Below are 17,546 nucleotides of genomic sequence, written 5' to 3'. Positions count from 1 at the left end.
CCCGAGTTCTATCTAAGCTGTTAAATAATATTAAAAGACATCTCACTTCAGATCCATCTTCAATGCAGACGCATGTAAACTTAACTGTTTCAATAGTCAGGGATAAGTGGTCCCAAACCAGCCAGAATAAAAGTGTGAGCTGGACCAAAAAAAAAAAAAACCATAAATGGAATTAAGCTGCTGAAATTTCAAATATAACTGTTGCATTTCCTGGACAAATTTGGACCTATGCCTTATCCACCCTGAAGCCAAAAGCTTTAAAACATGCTTCCAGTTTAAGTTTTATAGAACCAAATGCTAAAACAAAATGGTAATTTTTCTGTATTATGTGAGCTCATGAAAAGACAGAAAAGTACTGAAGAGTTTTGTTGTGAATATATTGAAAACAAAGAGGCTGGCAGATATTCAGTTGTCCTGTAAATATTATCAGAACTCTTGCTTACTTTATAATATTTTTGTAAGGTGAAAGCTTTAAAACATTTTTATATGGAAAATAAATCCAGAATGCTTTAATGTAATTTGAAGTAAAAGTAATCAAACCACAGGGAAGAAGTTTTACATGGGAATCTATAACCAAAGTAAGGGACAGTTTTCAGAGGGCAGATTTTGTTACCATTCAAAATTAAATTCTTTTCACATTCATCACTTTGATGGTTTTATAGATTCTTTTTTGCATTTTAATTTATTTTTTAATATATAAAATTGTCTGGGTTTTTGTATACTTATTCAGGTCTTAAAACATTTACATACTCATTTATGCTAGGAAGTCTAACATAGGAACATTCTTCCTGTGTGCCCCACGTCTCTACTCTTACAATTGTCCTCTGTCCCTGGCTATACTGTCCTGATCACATCCATGCAAAAGAGAACCGATCTGAGCAATAAGTAAGCTCATCATGAGATGATGCTCTGTCCCTGTCTCACCACTGTGGGGTAAATTGCAAAGTAAAACTATGTTTTAAAGAAACAGAAGGAGACACGGCAAAATAGACATTTTAAAACCAATTTTAAAATCCAATCTTGAGCCAAACATAGAAAGAACTATAGCAGTATAAAAATATTGCACAGTATTTATCTAGATGTTAACTAAGAGAAATCTATTTTATACTATATTGTGACTTAATAAAATGAAACCAACCTCCACGACTGAAATTGCCAAGATCATTGGGTCCACTAGTGCTGTTGTTTACTGGCAGACTTGTGGCAGGCCAAGAGTCTGCAAGCCAAGGATAACTGGGGTCACTTGCATTCAACAGACCTGGTCGACTGAAGCAGAAAAAAAAAAAAAAATAATAATAATAATAAATATATATACATGTAAATATATACATACACATATATATACATATAAAAAAAAATTTAAATATCTGTGAGACAACTCTGGACACAACAGTGACCGAAGATGCCATATCACTTTTCTCCTATCATTGTATATAAGAAACAGTTTAGGAGACTTTAATTTATTTCAAATTAAAATTGTGTAGCCTTTGATGATTTAAAGACCTTGAGAAGTTAATTAAGGATATATACAAATCAACTTTGTCAGTAGAAGTGGGACTAGGCATCAGTTGTGATTCTGCCAGAATCCAAATGAACTCCGTTGTCTGTGTGAAACAGGGGTTAGGCACGACCGTCATGGGATCCTAAACCAGGGCTGAATGATAAATTACCACCTCGAGGGAACAATCACTCAAACTGATTGCTCCGTATCAGCCATTTCCAGGACTTTGGGCTACTATTTCTTCCTTCCCTTGCATCCCAAATGCACGCCTGTCATCTACAGGCTGGTAACTCTTTGAGCACTCTTGTATGGTTTAGAGGCAAAGAGGTTTGAGTAGGATTAATGGAAAGTCTACTGCTATCTTTATCTGCCGCTACTGCATGGCTTTTATATCCCTGTAATTTCAAGCTTTGAGAGCAGTGTTAAACAGCAAGTATGTTGGAAGAGAAGGTAAACTCGGGCCATAGGGCACTGTGCCTCTGTCACCCCAGGACAAACAGGCTGGAATTTAGCAACGCACATGGATTGTTTGTATTTGTATTTAACAAGGAAAACAAATCATGTCATGTAAACACTCTCTTCCCCCAAGCAAAATCACAAAATCACCCTGATCCTTCTGATGCTCTTCTAGATTATTAATGCACTCATGAAGTTGGAGCAACACCTATAATCATTGTACTTTAGTTCTGATAGATCCCTGTCTGGTACAATCCCTAAGAGAAACATAGGTTTCTATGGAAACAGCAATAAGAAGATCCAGCGGCTTTCTCAACACATCTACTAGCTCTCATTAGGCCTAATCTCTTTTTGCTAAAATATTGATTAAATGGGAGATTGGAAGTTATTACCAGAGCCTAATTACAATCTCCATATTGGCAAAGGGAAAATAGATGAGGATATATGGGTCCGTTATCAGCTTTTATCAATTTCAATTGAGTAGCCAAAGTTGTGGAATCCAGTCCTATCAATCTACAGCCTATTCATCATCCATGAATCATTTATTTTGTGATCGATTAAGTGTAATTGTTCACTCACAGCAATTTAGGGGGAGCCAATAAGGAGTCTTAAACAACAGCAACTTCATTTGCTAATGTCTAATTAATGCAATAAACATCCTGGTAACAAATGAACACATTCCTTGTGATATTTACTACGCATTTCTTCCAGGGCATCTGGGAGATATGAAACATCTGGGCTTGATTCCTCTAAAGTGCATGACAGATAGATCATTAAACCTTGCGGTAAGCTACTTAACTCCTTCTGAAATTGTCAGTCTTATAAATGATCGTTTATTACCCAAGTGCATCACCTACAGAATTTTCAGATTCCTAATTAAAATATATATATATATGATGGAAACACCTTTACACAAAGAAACATACCTTCCATTGCTCATTAGTCCTCCATCTCCTCTTTGGAAAGTGACTGTATTTTGGTTGGAAAAACAAAACATACACACACACACGCACACACATATAAGACAGGGAGAAATGAATTAGTAATAATTACAAGTAACAATTCAAATTGCTCAGTGTCCAAGATCGAAGGCCTCTTGGCATCATCATGTAATAAAGTACAGAAATTATAAGAACAGGATCAAACACATTAGGATTACAATTTATTTAGGATTTCACTCACATTATTGATTAACATCAATTTGCTCTGTAGCTTGCAAAGCAAGCTGGCCTCCTGGGGAAAAAAATCCTGACTTTACCACAGACCCCTTCATATGACTTTGTGTTGCAAGACTGTGCCATGTGATGAAATTGTTTTCTTGGCATGCTTTTGCTTCAATACATAATGACATTGCACCAGTAAGTTAATAACATCATGTTGTAATGCAGTAATATAATGTCACCACACAAATATGCCATTTCCCAGGATAAATAGAAAGAGGTGGCAGCTCTATTAGAGCTGAAGGAGTGAAAAAAAGCATCAAGCTGCAGCATTTCCACTAACAGCACAGTATAAGAACCAGCACACGTAAATGCGTACACGCCAGAATCACAAAGAAAAGCTGTTTTCAGTCTTGCAACTGGGGATGCCAAGGATACATTGTGGTACCATTCATGGGTATCTGACAAAAAACAGCCTATCCCTTTATCTATCTTATTACCAGGATTATGTAATAAGTTACACATTACTGGTGAGGTGTTAATTCACAAGGTTTGACGCTCCTTTTTGAAGCACTGGCTAATAATTTGAATTAAGGCCAAGAGACTACTGTGGTTCTCAGTGGCAATATTCTATTACTTATTGTTGGGCATAGATAGGACTGACAATTAAATTATATCAGTATAAGGATTATATGCATGTATCAGTATAAGGATTCAGACCTGAATCCTTACAGGTCCCTACCAAAATGAGGGTTAAAATTTCAGAGAGGAATGAACGAGTCTATGGCCAACTTAATTTGAAACAGTTCCTGGCTTGGAAATACTATTTACATTTCTGAGACAGACGTTCTCATCAGAGCTCCCAGAATATTTGCAACACTTTCCAAATATTAGTCCAAAGTACATTAATTCAAGATTAGGCTTTATATTATACACTTTTCTAACCAGACAAAACTACTACGTCCAATAGAAATGCTGTGGTCATTAAAAAGTTAGAAATGACATAAATCCACTGATTAAATGCTTCTGATATCTCAGAGAATATTTGTCACTTCATTAATTCCTAGGGTAATTTCACAGTATACATTCAGCAAAGGGAACAAAACTGACCCCTTTGGAAGCCCTGCTGAAGAGTGTTTAGGTAGGGTGATTAATTACCCTTCACTGCAGAACAGACTAATATCCATATCAGAAAATCACTGCAGTCACACGTCATATCAAAATGGTTAATAGCTGAATTTTGAAAGGATGTAATTAAACCAATTAATGAAAAGAAAATCAAAATTCAGGTATGGGAAGTATTAAATAAAAGTCTGCCTTGAAAAACAGGACATGTTAAAAACATTGTGGCTAATTAAGTTTTGAGCTGATGCTACTTTCATTCACATTGTTTTTAACAGGCTGTCAAGTGACTGTATCACTCATTGCTTAAACATGAATAATCCGAAGCGCTGTGGATGTCATTTGACTATGCAAAGAGGTGGTACTGACCAGCTATGTTTCAAAATATGTTGGTCAAAAGTACGTTAGCAAATCAGTATATGTGCTGTTTCCTTTCTCCTTCTCCCCTTCTCGTTTAATAGTGCAACCTTCTCCATTTGTCAAAGCAACAAGAAATAAGGAAAAGGAGAAACAAAGGTGCATTCAATAACAACCTTTGTAAATAAAGTTTACAGTTTTAAAAGAATTATAGTGCAACATATTTTCTGAAAAATTCCTGGGATTAATGATCTTGTTTCAACTACGGACTACCAGAAATGATTTTAAAGTAATGTTGCCAACAAGTGAATAGCATGTACATGTGTCTGATATTTTATCTATGGATGTTATAAGGGGGTGAAAAAAATCGATACTTATGGTCTCAAAAATATTTATATTGCTAGTGTACCTCTATAAAGCAAAGCTAAAATGGGGGAGCTAGTAGGAAATCACAGCAATGTTTGCCAGACACATTCAATTTTCTGTTCAGTGAGGTATAGAGAAAACTCAAAGGCATGCTGTGAGAAACATATTGAGAAGACATGACATTGAAACCTCTGCTCTAGAGCCATAATCACTGCAGAATGGTTGTGGTGTAAGAGCCTGTTGAGAAGAGACAAGTATCACTGTGTTTGCTTTCTTTTCTGCTGCCTTTGTGGTTGTAACCATTCCCTGTTGTTTGTTTTTTTTTTTGCTTTTGTTTTTTGTTTCCTTGTTTGTTTGTTTTTTACATTAAACAATTTTATGCCCTCCGAATATAAACTCAGTTTTTAGAAGAACCCATCTTGCAGTGATACAGTTTTCTGGGGAAGACAGTGCCTGGCTTACATAATGAGCATGTAATTGGTAGGGAATACAGGTTCTTTCATTTACCCTCCCTCCCTACATACCAACGTAAGGTTGGTTATAATTTTCATAAGAAAAGAAACAAGAAAGAATTGTAGATAGTACACTTGGTGAAAAGGACTCTGGAATATCAACTAAGCTAGCCAAAATTCTTCTTGGAATAAGTGAGATGTCATCAGGATGTCACAGAAAAAAAAAAAAAAAAAAAAAAAAAAAAAAAAAACAAACAAACCACCACCATATTCCTGATGCCTTCCATAAATAGGTTACCTGAAAGTGGATAGAGAAGGTGCCTTTCTTTTAGCATCAATATTGTGAAAGGAAAGACAGCTAACAACAGAAGACATGGTCAGGCTGCCAACATAAGCACTATATTTATCATTCCTACCATACATTTTGTCAGCATTTTTGCCTGCAGTTTGATTTCTGCAATTACAAAACAAGTCTAAACGCCTGAATAGGAGCATACTTAATGCAATGCAGACTTGTAGATGTCACTGTGAAAATAAAACACACAGTCAGCTGGCTTTATTCATCCTGTCTCCACTTCAAAAAGATGCAGAGCAATTTCAAGGGGCAATGTAAGAGGAGGAAGGGAAGAATGTCCCTGTCACTGACCCACCCATCTCCCTTGGTTTTTATCACTGAGGAAGCAAAAAAGCTCTTTCAGCATTCTTTGCATCTGATATATGTTCTGAGAAAGGCTGCGGACCTGCTGGGATGAGATTGGCTTTCAAAAGAAGATGAAAAAAATAACCTCTGCATAGAGAGATTTTGAAGGAATCCCCACTAGCTTATACTTCAAGGACTGTAAGAATGCAGAAATATAATCCAAAGTGCATTTTAAATGCATAAATATTTAAGGAAATTATATTGTATACATTTGTATGAAGAACAGCATATGTTAAAGAGCTTTTTATATGCTTTTTATTAAATACATAAGGAGGTGCCCATACTATTTACTAGTATTATCTGACAAGGTTAAACTTAATCTTCATGCCTGCTAGGACTGGAAAAATATCAATGTATAGTAAGTTGACATTTTGAGGCAAGAAAGCTTTAGAAAGCTTTCTGTATGCCTATCTCTAGTAGGCCACATTTTCCTACCACAAATGAAAACTTTAATGTTGCCAGCCAAGTCTCATTCCTTTTTCTGATAAGCCGTTCCTCAAATATGAATGTAGATTAATCCTCTTTTAATAAGCATTAACTTAGAACAGATAATCAGCATATAAAAATTCCATCAAATCTTCTGACTACCTTCGGACAATTCTGTCAAATACTTATCCTCATTTAACAGTTTCAGGAGTTGAGCATAAAATATGTAGCATTCCATAATTTTCCATCTGTCTATTTTTAATTTGTTTTTGTTTACTTGGTTTCATGAAATCTTTAATCCCAAGGAGCATTACTCACTAAATAAGCTTACCTACTCACAAGTGAAAACACTCTTTCCTTTCCTTGCATGACTGATGGCCTAGACACTCTTGAGAACACCAGAGTATTCAACTGAGCAGTTACTGGCACAACAATGAGTTTGAAGGCATAGAAAAGATAAGCAGATAAATTAAATCTCTCTTATTTCTATAAATGGGTACTGTGCCTCTGTTATACGAAAACGAGAGAAGAGAATGGCAACTTCCAGTAGTAAATAAACAAATTCTGTTCAGTCACTGCAATATGAGAATGAAACAACTCATCTATTACATGAGAAGTGGTCAGAAAACTCTTCTGTGCCATCTAACATTTCTTGCATAAGGTAGAAACCCACAGTGCATGTTTATATCTGGCAACCTGAGTAAAGGGTAACTGCAAAAATAAAGAAAATCAGTGAAGTGGTAATTTTAGTTTTCACAGAAACTCATAAAAGCAAGACCAATCTATTCTTCATATCACAGAACAGATCACTAAAAAGGAATAACATCTGAATTCAGTTTCTCTGTGCCAGTTTTGTTTTTGTTGATAGCCTGTCGTGGTCCCCAAAATGTATACTTGTTGTACAGCTGCAAATCATGACACTACTTTTGCTTACCAGGTAAGCAAAACACTCATTTAATGATCATGATAGATGATCATATGTTTTATAATACTGATATTATTGAGAATCAGTGCCTGGGGTGTCCTGACAGGGGAACGGGAAGTGGAGGAATAGTGAAATAGAGAATCATGACTGAATAACTATAGGATTTGGTTCAACTGAAAATAAGTAAGAAGACTTAGCTATGATTTTCAGTGTCACGTTTTGTTTCTGGCCATCTGAGCAATTGATCAGTACTTATAAAAATGTTCACAAAGACAGAAAGCTTAATGATTTTAACTCAATTATTCTACTCTGGCACAAATCTTTACCCATAACGTGACATTTGCTGTTTGTTCTTCTACATAGAATGCTACTGTTGTTTAGTCAGCAGAAATTATACCACTTAGGAGCCTAATAACAGATTACAAATAGCAGAGTTCTAGGAAAGACCTTTAATCTGAAAATGATCGGGTAGAACATTTTTGGCAAGTAATTATAACTGCTCAATCCAGACTTTTAAAAAGCATTTTTAGAACTTTAAGTTCTCTACATATGCTTCAGAAAACAAAAACAAACAACAACAAAAAACATTTACATCAGATATAACTGAAAAAATATCTTTGTTGTTCAGAAAGATGTGTATGAAATAGAGCAAACATATAAATGTTCCACTAATACTTTCAAACATCTTATTTTACAGTCAACTCTGCACGTTTTGTTTTTTTTAAGGGAAGAATTTAAAGCAGATGTTCGAACCAAAAGTGTGCAACTTCTAAATTCTGCATATATTATGATAAAATCATCTTCAGTAAAACTTTACTGACAGCTGTCTCTGATGAGCTTCTGAAAGCTACATACCACTGTCTAAACATTTAGATTTGAAACCAATTTAGTGTTTATGAATGATAACTTTGAAGGGAACAACATATAGTTAAATGTCAACAAACCTCCACAAGTGTAGATGTTTGTCTAAATGAAATTACCAATTGCAAATTCAAACATCAGAGAACTGAAGATGCCTCTTAGGGAACCTTAGGTATAAAGATAAAAACATGGGCTATGTATCCTCTTCCTGTTTTATTTTATTTTTAATTAATGTGGGTTTTTTTGGACTTGATTATGGGATGGCCTAGGTTATCAGTGCCTCCAGAAATTATTATAGACCAGGCAACAGAACTACATATTGTTAATAATTCTATAAAGTCCATGAGATGTCAAAACTATTCTTAAAACACAATTTTTGGTAGCGCCTCTGACATATCCTAGTCACCCAGCACATGTGGATCAACTGCACTGAATCATGCACATGGCAGCTCTAACACAATCTTGTGTTGTACCAATGCCAGCTTCAAAGGCAATGGGAAGAAAATAGTAGTTACAGTCAGTTGACAATGGCACAACTAAGAACCAAATTCAACGACGTATTATTTTATTTTTGAAAAAAATCCCACATTGTAACTCAAAGTAAGTAGAGTGTTTATGGTAGGATGCACGACTTATTCTGGCTTTGACAAACACACCAAGAAGTCAGGAGGAGGAGAGGTCTCTCTAGCAATGTCATCGGTCCCTGGTGCAGACACCACTACCTCCACTTATTTGCCTCAACAGTCATCTGCTCTTTTGTGTTAAGCTAAAACTTGAGATGTGGCTGAAGATCAGCAAGAGGTAGAAAGCAGCTAGCAGAGCATGAGGAACCATCCCATAATGTAGTTAAAAGACTGGTTTCTATCATATGTTTGGCAGAGGGGACAAAAGAGACAGCTTTGGCAAATGCAACTGAGGGTCCATGCTATACATAAAAAGCCTTACAGACTTCTGCTGGAAAACACTGAAACTTATCAGCCTATTATTGTGGAACTAAATTATATGTATGCTTATGACACTCAAGCTTAGGTATGAGAGCAGAAGCTAATTATTTGTATTAATTATTACTGTTACTTGTATACTTTATTCTTCTTGGCTATCTATATGTTCTCTAAGCTGTTTGCCATCTGTTATTTCAGCCTCACTTCATTCATTCTTCATGTATCTTTAATCATGCTTACGATAACGGTCTACTGTATGCTATATTTATTAAAGATATGAAAACTAGGTTATCAAGCTTTGAATCGAGTAGGCAGAAAAAAAAACACACAAACGTGTCAATTTCAGAAACACTGTGATTGAAATCTGTGCATAGGATAATCACTGGATTGCTTGCAGATCAGAATACCTCAAGGTAAGGCTGGTGTATACACAGCTAACAGCTGAAGTGGAAGAAAGTTCTTCTATTCCAGACCTTCAAAAACATTCGAAAAACTTTTTCTGAGCTTTAAAATCCAAAATTTGGTCATATGTGACTAATGTTTGTTTACAAATGTTTGTTTGTTTGTTAGCTCAAATATTTGTAATTTGAAATTATTTTCAAAACTGCATTATTTTGAAGAGTTAGATGAGTAAGAAGCATGCAGAATTATGGCAAAGACATTTATGGTGGTAGTTTTTAAGTTCCCCTAGAATCACTAGTGGAATAAATGCTATGTTTTCACCACAGATAAGTAGCAGAAGGGTTTCTCCTTTTGTTTGGCTTTATTTCTGCGTAACTCACACATTTATAAACACTTTGCTAATGCTTGCAATGATGTGTTGGTGAGGTAAGAGACAGACTAATGGACAGTACCTGCAGGGGTGAAGGTGAAGGACTGAACTGCAAAACAAGAAAGCAAACACATTGTGAGTTACACACCCCGATAACAAGTGCTAATTGCAGGGCACAAGTTTCCTCTGGAGTATACTCAGTTGTGGCTTAGTATCATATGCAGGACATAACAGTTGAGCTTAAAGCACTAACCAGCCAGCAGCCAATGAGAAATGACAGTTGGAAAGGTGAGCAGTGGATTTAGACAGTCACGTTTGAAGACAGTTATTGTGTGGACATGCTGTTCTCCACATTGTATACGTTAGAACGGATTCTGAAACATGATCTGTTATGAACTTAACTTGCTAAAAGCATACGCAATGTCATAATTCCAGTAATGGGAATTCCATGTCATGATGCAATGTTCACATCACACTTAAATGCAGCAAACATCATGAGAAGGAATGAGTTGCAGGAGACACGCTGTTTAAAATGACTATTATAAACAACTACAAGTATACATTTTAAGGTATAAAATACTTTTTTTCTTAAGCTACCCTCCCGCCCAGCATGCCAACTCACACACAGGGCTAATCATTCTGCATGCTAAGAAAGAGTTGTCTTAGCTTGCGTCCAAAGTTTATCTGTATGACTAATACAGATGCTGAGAGAGCTGGGGATGTTCAGCCTACAGACGTGAAGGCTCCAAGGTCACCTCATTGCAATGTTTCAGTAATTGAAGGGGACTTTTAAAAAAGACGGAGAGCAACTCTTTGCTCAATTAGATATTGACAGGATGAGGGGGAATGGTTTTAAACTAAAAGAGGTGAGATTTATATTAGAGGTTAGGACGAAATTCTTCACTCGGAGGGTGGTAAGGTACGGGAACAGGTTGCCCAGAGAGGTTGTAGATGCCCTATCCCTGGAGGTGTTCAATACCATGTTAGATGAGGCCCTGAGCAACCTGATCTAGTGGGTGGTGTCTCTGCGTACGGCAGGAGGGTTGGAACTAGATGACCTTTGAGGTCCCTTCCAACCCAGGCCACTCTATGGTTCTATGACTGCTTCCTAAGAGGAATAGCAGTACAACTCTCCCTTAATATGAAAAATCTTGGTATCTAAACTGGTATTTCACATCAGCACATGTATTGGCATGTGTGATATATATTAGTTCATCAATTTACACCATGTCTCAGAGACTAAAGGTAATTACTGTTAAAGGAAATTAAAAACACTTCATCAAAAAGCATAACCTATGAATGATACAGGCCACACGGTCATGCAAGGTGAGGTTCCACAGAAGCTGAATATATCTAAGAGCTGCTGCCATTGAACAGGTCTCTCTTCTCCCTGTTTCCACTGTGCTGACTTTGGTGCTTGTCTGATCTCTTCTTGGGTTGTTTCATTTCAATAAGCCAGCGGAAAACTAATTCAGCTGGGGTAAGAACAAGAAGGATTGAAGTCCCCTCCCCGTCCCCCTGTCTCTCCTCCTCCTCCCCCCCCCCCCCCAAGAAACTCTAGAACCATGAACAGTTTCCTCGTGGTTTAGTGAGTCTAGTCAGGACATTGAGGACACTGGTGATAGCTAACACCAAGGTGAGGAGGCACAGAACTGTTCGGTTGGGAGCAGGGAATGAACGTTGTTGGTTTGTTTTGACAGGAGCAAGGTATTGAGATGTTTAGACACCTAGGGAACCTGTGTTTTCTGGCTGGCACGTGACAACTTGTAAATTGTAGAGCAGTAGCGCAAATTTAGTCTCATATAATGTCAACATCAAATATGCTGTGTTCTCAACTGTGCAAATCCTGCTCAAACAGGAAATGTTTTCTCTTTTTAAATGTATTATATAAGCACAACAATAGAAACTACTCCAATATTTGACAAACAGCTTTTTCATGTTAAATTAGGCTTCATAGCAACCCATTTTATTGTAATCCTATATTCACCTGACTTCCTAAAACTACATAAGAATCCTGAAGCACAGAACAATATAGAAAACAGATAGTTTGGGGGAGGCAAAAAGCCTTTTAATTTGGTAAATTTATTTTTCTGAATGTAATTTTCAAAAGCTAATTTGTAAGTGGAACAACACATTTGGCACAAAACTGAACACATTGCAAGGGCATTCCAAAGTGTTCCCCCTCCATCAAAACTTTTTATGGCTTCTGCCATAGGTAAATTTTGACCACACTTCCCTGATACGTCATTTTCTTCTCCAGTGGTTATAGATATGGAGTCACTGATTAAGTACCTCAGTTTATTTCCCATGGCTTCAAAGACATGGAGATGCACGGGAATGAAGAAGGATACTAAATACTCTTTTTGACCTTCCTCATAAAGGTCTAGTGTAACTCACTTCTGAGCACATAAATGGAGCTGAACCACTGTCAAAGTGCCTTGTGAGGAAGGATTAATCCTATTTGTACCTTTTTATGTGATGCTGGAGATGTAAAAATAAAAACTGTCTTATGGTAATGATGAAATGTTGTACCGAGCAATGCATTTAAAGCTTCTCATACACCAGCATTTTCACAGCATACATTTAAAACAAGCATACAAAATTCACCCGGGCCACCTCTGCTATAAGTTTAACATGTTTTTTAAGTAGGTTTAACTGCACCTGTTCTCTTCATGATGGAACCTAATGAGATGGTAATAAATAGTTACTGTTCTTACCAGCATAATTACTGAGCCCCTTCCTCTTCTTTCTGCGCCAGTACAACCAGATGCTGAAACCCATCAGAATTACCCAACATGCACCACCGATGCCAGCTATAAAGGCAGGCTGTTTGACAACATCAGTGATTTGCTCTGTTATGCTGTTGTTATTTTCAGTGATGACAACTTCGTTACGACCTCCTGCACAAAAGAAAGTTGACAGGACATTGTTATTATGGATTCTGTAACTCAAACAGGAACCAGCTACTGATAATAAAAATTACAAACCAAAACAGAACAACAAAAAAAACATTAATGCACCTCAAAAGACGTATCCACAGGTTTACTAAGTATTAATGCACACCTGAAAACCAATGCTTCTAGTAAGAAAATCCACAGTCTATTGCAATCTTGCCAGAATGTATTTGAAAAGATGGCTTTATAGCACTCTCCCAAATAATTTAACAGATGCCAGTCCAGAGGTATCCTTTTTTTCTTTTTTTTTTTTTTTAAATACATGTGGGGTTTTTTCTTGTTTGTTTATTATTATAGGAAGAATATAATGATGAGAGAATGGATCGTAAAAAAAACAACTCAAAAAAACCCACCCAAGCAACTAATCAAATGAGAAATCCGATGTAAGACTTGCTACAGTATCAAAAAGCAGTTCCTTCTTTTATTATTGTCAGCATGCCAAAAGATCTTAACTCATCTTTTTCTTTATGTTAGAGATTCAAAATTAAAATAAATAATACAATGTATGTATGTTTAATTGAAGCAAAAATGCATTTCCCAGCAATTAGTTCATGGTGAACGCAATCCAAATGAATCTTAAGCACACTGATTTTGACACAAAGCAGAAAATAGCTTAAGTAACTGTAAGCACTAAATCACAGGAACAGATGTTATTTTTTCACCCAGAATAGGCATGAACAATCCTTAACATCAACCTGTAAGAAATAATTATGACATGTGGAATATCAATTAAAGTGTCATGCATCAAAAATAACTATATAGTATCTTAATTTTGTCTAGTATCTTAGAAAACTGTAAATTTCAGTAGATGTTCCCACTTATTTTTTTGTTTGTTTGTTTGTTTTTTCTCCCTCTTCCTCTAAAAGGGAACTTTTCCAAAAGGAAAAGCTTGGTGTCCGGCTTGAAAACAAATGCTCGTAAAAATGTAGAAAGAAATTCAGGAAATGCTAAAACATTGTTCCAGGGTTGGCACTTTTCTACTTCCAAAACCTCCATGTCAAAAATGGTTATTTTTACAACCAAGAAATGTGGAACATATTTTTTTTTTGCAAAAAATATGAATCTTGGTTCTACTGTATTTTATATAAACTGCCCACATCTACATTTTTGAAAGCGGTGAAGAAATTGTCCATCATTTCTGATAAATGCATTTATATAGCTCGGTCCTTGAAATCCATATGAAATACTATCAGATGCCTGTATGCATGCAGAAAAAAGATTTCAAGCTGCAAGGGTACCTACTCTACTGAGACAAAAAAATACTGTGATTCTCAATTATGAGTCTATCACATACATAAAAGTAGTTGAATACAGTAATAAAACATTGAAATGATCATTCAGAGCCAATTATTATAAGTATTGTAGCATTATGCCTTGCTGTCAAAATGTATGTTATGTATTCCTCTTCTGTAAGTCAGCAGTGGCTAAATTTACCGCTCCTTTCTTTAAGCAAAGCAGTTGCTGTGTCAGCACAGCAGCTTCAGTCGAAAGCAAACAGAAGTCCTTTGCTAAAGTAGATAAGAGAGAGCAAAGTCTGACACTTTTGGCTTTATTTCTACAGATGGTTCTTCATGGGATTCAACAGTTTAAATCTGAAAGGTTGCGAATGCGAACCTGTCCCAGAGCATGTCAGGTTGCCCATGCCTTCCCTGCCTGCACCTGCATCAGCCTCAAAATGGTGCTGCCCAAGCAAAGACACAGGGTTAGGTCCTCTGCTAAGCTCAGAGCTGGCTTCAGTTACTCAGGAAGAAATGTAATGCACTGCATTACATTGCTATAACTCTGTTAATGATCTCTGTGATTTTATTAAGCTTTCTCTCTTTCATCCCCATGTCAATATTTAGTAATGATGACCGTCTGCTTTTGCAAACAAACTGCTGAAACCATGCTAGAGCTTGGCTTGCTTTCAGTAGTTCTGCTGAAGAAACAAAGCAGGCTTCCCACAAACAAAACAGGTCCCACAGAAGGATGCTGTCACACTATGCCTGCTAACTGAGAAAAAGCCTTCACCTTGTACCAGTTTATACTGGGTCATGCAGGTAAGCTTTATGGGTCTCAAGGTCTGTTAGCTTCAGCTCTCCTTTCCCAAGTTTTCCTATTTTTCCTTGACACAGTCAAAAAAACGATACAATTCACAGTAACTCAGCAAGTGCCAGTGACAAGGAAAAGCTGGGAGGCAGTGGTGGCTCCTTTGTCAGATTTTCCCTTTTTTTTGTTGCCCATGGAAACAACCCACAGGTGCACCCCAGTGCTAAAAGGGGAAGTGCTGAAGACTAAAACTAATAGAAAGAGGCATGCTCTTCTAAGCACACAATTGATTTTCTAGTAGAAATCAGCATGGGAGTTGATGTTGCTCTAATTGCCATTAACTTTCAGTTAATTTCTGTGCCCTTTGGAGGCAAGGTAAGAGCAGCAGGATGGTGAGGAAACAGGTAACATCCACACTGCTTTGGAGACAGTCACACTGTCGTGGGAAGTGGGGATGGGGAAGGTGCTTCAGAGACAACAGATATAGGAGCAGACATTCCTGGGTTCCAGAAAAAAACAACTGCTTCCAGCAAAAGCCTCCAAAATATCCTGGTGCTATAGATCCAGTATTTTCTCTATGGTCAGAAAGCAGACTTCTGGGGATAGAGAATGTGAGAACAAACTGCAGAGAGGTTTGCCTGAGGAGAGCATTCACTGGACTTTCAACTCTCCCTCTCTTTTGGGGGAAGGTTCAACCTGTCTCAAAATTACCTTCTGAAGTTTGCAGTCTAGCTGATTGTTCTTGCCCTTCAGTGCCTACCAATTATGAGTGCAAAAGTAATAATTCATTTAAATGTCAAAATAACATATGCTTTCTGAATTCAGTGACTGAAAAATAAATGGATATGGATGAGCATTACCCACTGACGGTTCATAAAATTAATAGAATTGTTGTGGTTTTGGAAAACAAATTACATTAATTTTGTATTTCTTTATATAATATTTAATCAGAAGTAATATATATGTCATCCAAGGTAACGGTGTACTATTTCATATACTGCAGGTGTTTCTGTAACAATGCTGTCAGTTCAACTAATTAGAACATAGACAAGGGAAGTGTGTGACCTGTAACGCTCCATTGTTCCTGAAGACAAAAACATAATGAAATATAATGTCTTCCTCCCATTGGAGAGTAATGAAGAACAAAACTAATTTGTCGGACTAAAAATTAATTAGACACATCAGATTCGATTGTACCTATTACTGTGAAAGTTTGCAGCTGTTCCTCATATTATTATGCCAATGATGGAATGTAAGAATGAACAGGCCTGTGATGAACTGATGAAGAGAAATAATAGCTCTACCGTTAACCAATATTGCTGTTATCTTCAATTCTATTTCTGATATTCCAAGCAAAATTTTTCAGCATATCAATAGTGATGCTAAAAATGTTATTCTTGATTCCCTCTGAGTCTTCCATAACATTTTTCAACATCAGGCTTGAAGTACGGGCATGGAATTCCAGTAACTGTGACATGACTCCTAATTAAAGAAATAATATATTTTCTACAACTCCATGTTCTCCTCTTTAATGAAAATCTTGTTTGGATTTTCATTAGCCTGTTATTTAGACTTGGTTTGGGAAATCAGTAGTTGATTATCCATGGTGAAAATCAGTTACTTTCAGAATAAATTCTTAGAAGAACATATCCTGTATTTAAGAATATCTTAACTTCTTACATGTCAGAATTTTTTTTTTTTTTAAGTTTCCCTAAAAATTTCATTTTCTTATTTTATGTTCCTGATTCTCAGTCAAACATTGACAGACAACCAACTCAAATTTTCCAGAAATTGTGTCACTTAAACACTACTACCTTTATCAAGTGAATTGATAGTCTGAGAAATAACTGCCAGCAACTATGGCTCATAAGCAACAGGAAAACAGAACCTAAAGAAAAGTGAGATACATACCATATAATAACAACTACATCTAGCTTTGCGCTCCCCAAAGGGAAAACAGAAATGAGAGCAGAAAAGCAACCCAAACAGAAAAGACTCTCTTCTGCTTTTCAAGTAAAGGACTCTTAAATGTGTAAAGATGCTACCAGAGACTTGTTGGAGCAGACATTCTGGGATCATTAAAGGGATAAATAAATCATTAAGTTTAGCAATGCAAAACTTACATGGTCTCTAAATGCCAAAACCTTTTTTTCTTCCTTACGTATATTCCTTTGCAACCTAGCGTCCCTTTCCTCCTTCATGTAACAATACAGATCTCCCCACAATTAACACTTGATTATATTAGTCTTTTTTTTTTTTTTTTAAGGAAAAAGACAAGATGAAGGGCTGCATCCAGATGTGGAGCTGAGCATTCTGGCAATCACCCAAGAAAGCACTTTAGTGTAAATTTAACTCACAACAGGTTAAGTGACACAAGACTACTCACATGCCCAAACTGAAACGCACTTAAGTACTTTGCTGGAACAAGCCCAACGTGTGTAGGGTGTAGCTGGATGGAACCCTCTCAGTAAGGGAAATAAGAAAAGCCCTGCTCAAAGCGAGTGCAATGACAGATCAATCTCACA

General features: G+C 36.6%; 1 protein-coding gene across 1 annotated transcript in view; it reads right to left on the bottom strand.

The window, feature by feature from the left end:
* ROBO2 (roundabout guidance receptor 2) overlaps positions 1-17,546 on the bottom strand; it is a 465,479-nt gene that overhangs the window by 49,009 nt on the left and 398,924 nt on the right. The window contains exons 17-19 of the mRNA XM_082784840.1: positions 12,757-12,939; positions 2,884-2,926; positions 1,139-1,266 (exon numbers count right to left, since the gene is read on the bottom strand). Coding sequence (XP_082640966.1) covers positions 1,139-1,266; positions 2,884-2,926; positions 12,757-12,939 — 354 coding nt within the window. The remainder of the gene's footprint in view (positions 1-1,138; positions 1,267-2,883; positions 2,927-12,756; positions 12,940-17,546) is intronic.

This window comes from Aythya marila (genome assembly GCF_965140915.1).
Source record: "Aythya marila genome assembly, chromosome: 1".
Taxonomy (NCBI): Eukaryota; Metazoa; Chordata; class Aves; order Anseriformes; family Anatidae; genus Aythya; species Aythya marila.
The sequence above is the reverse complement of the archived record's forward strand: the minus strand, read 5'-3'. Positions and strand labels throughout refer to the sequence as shown.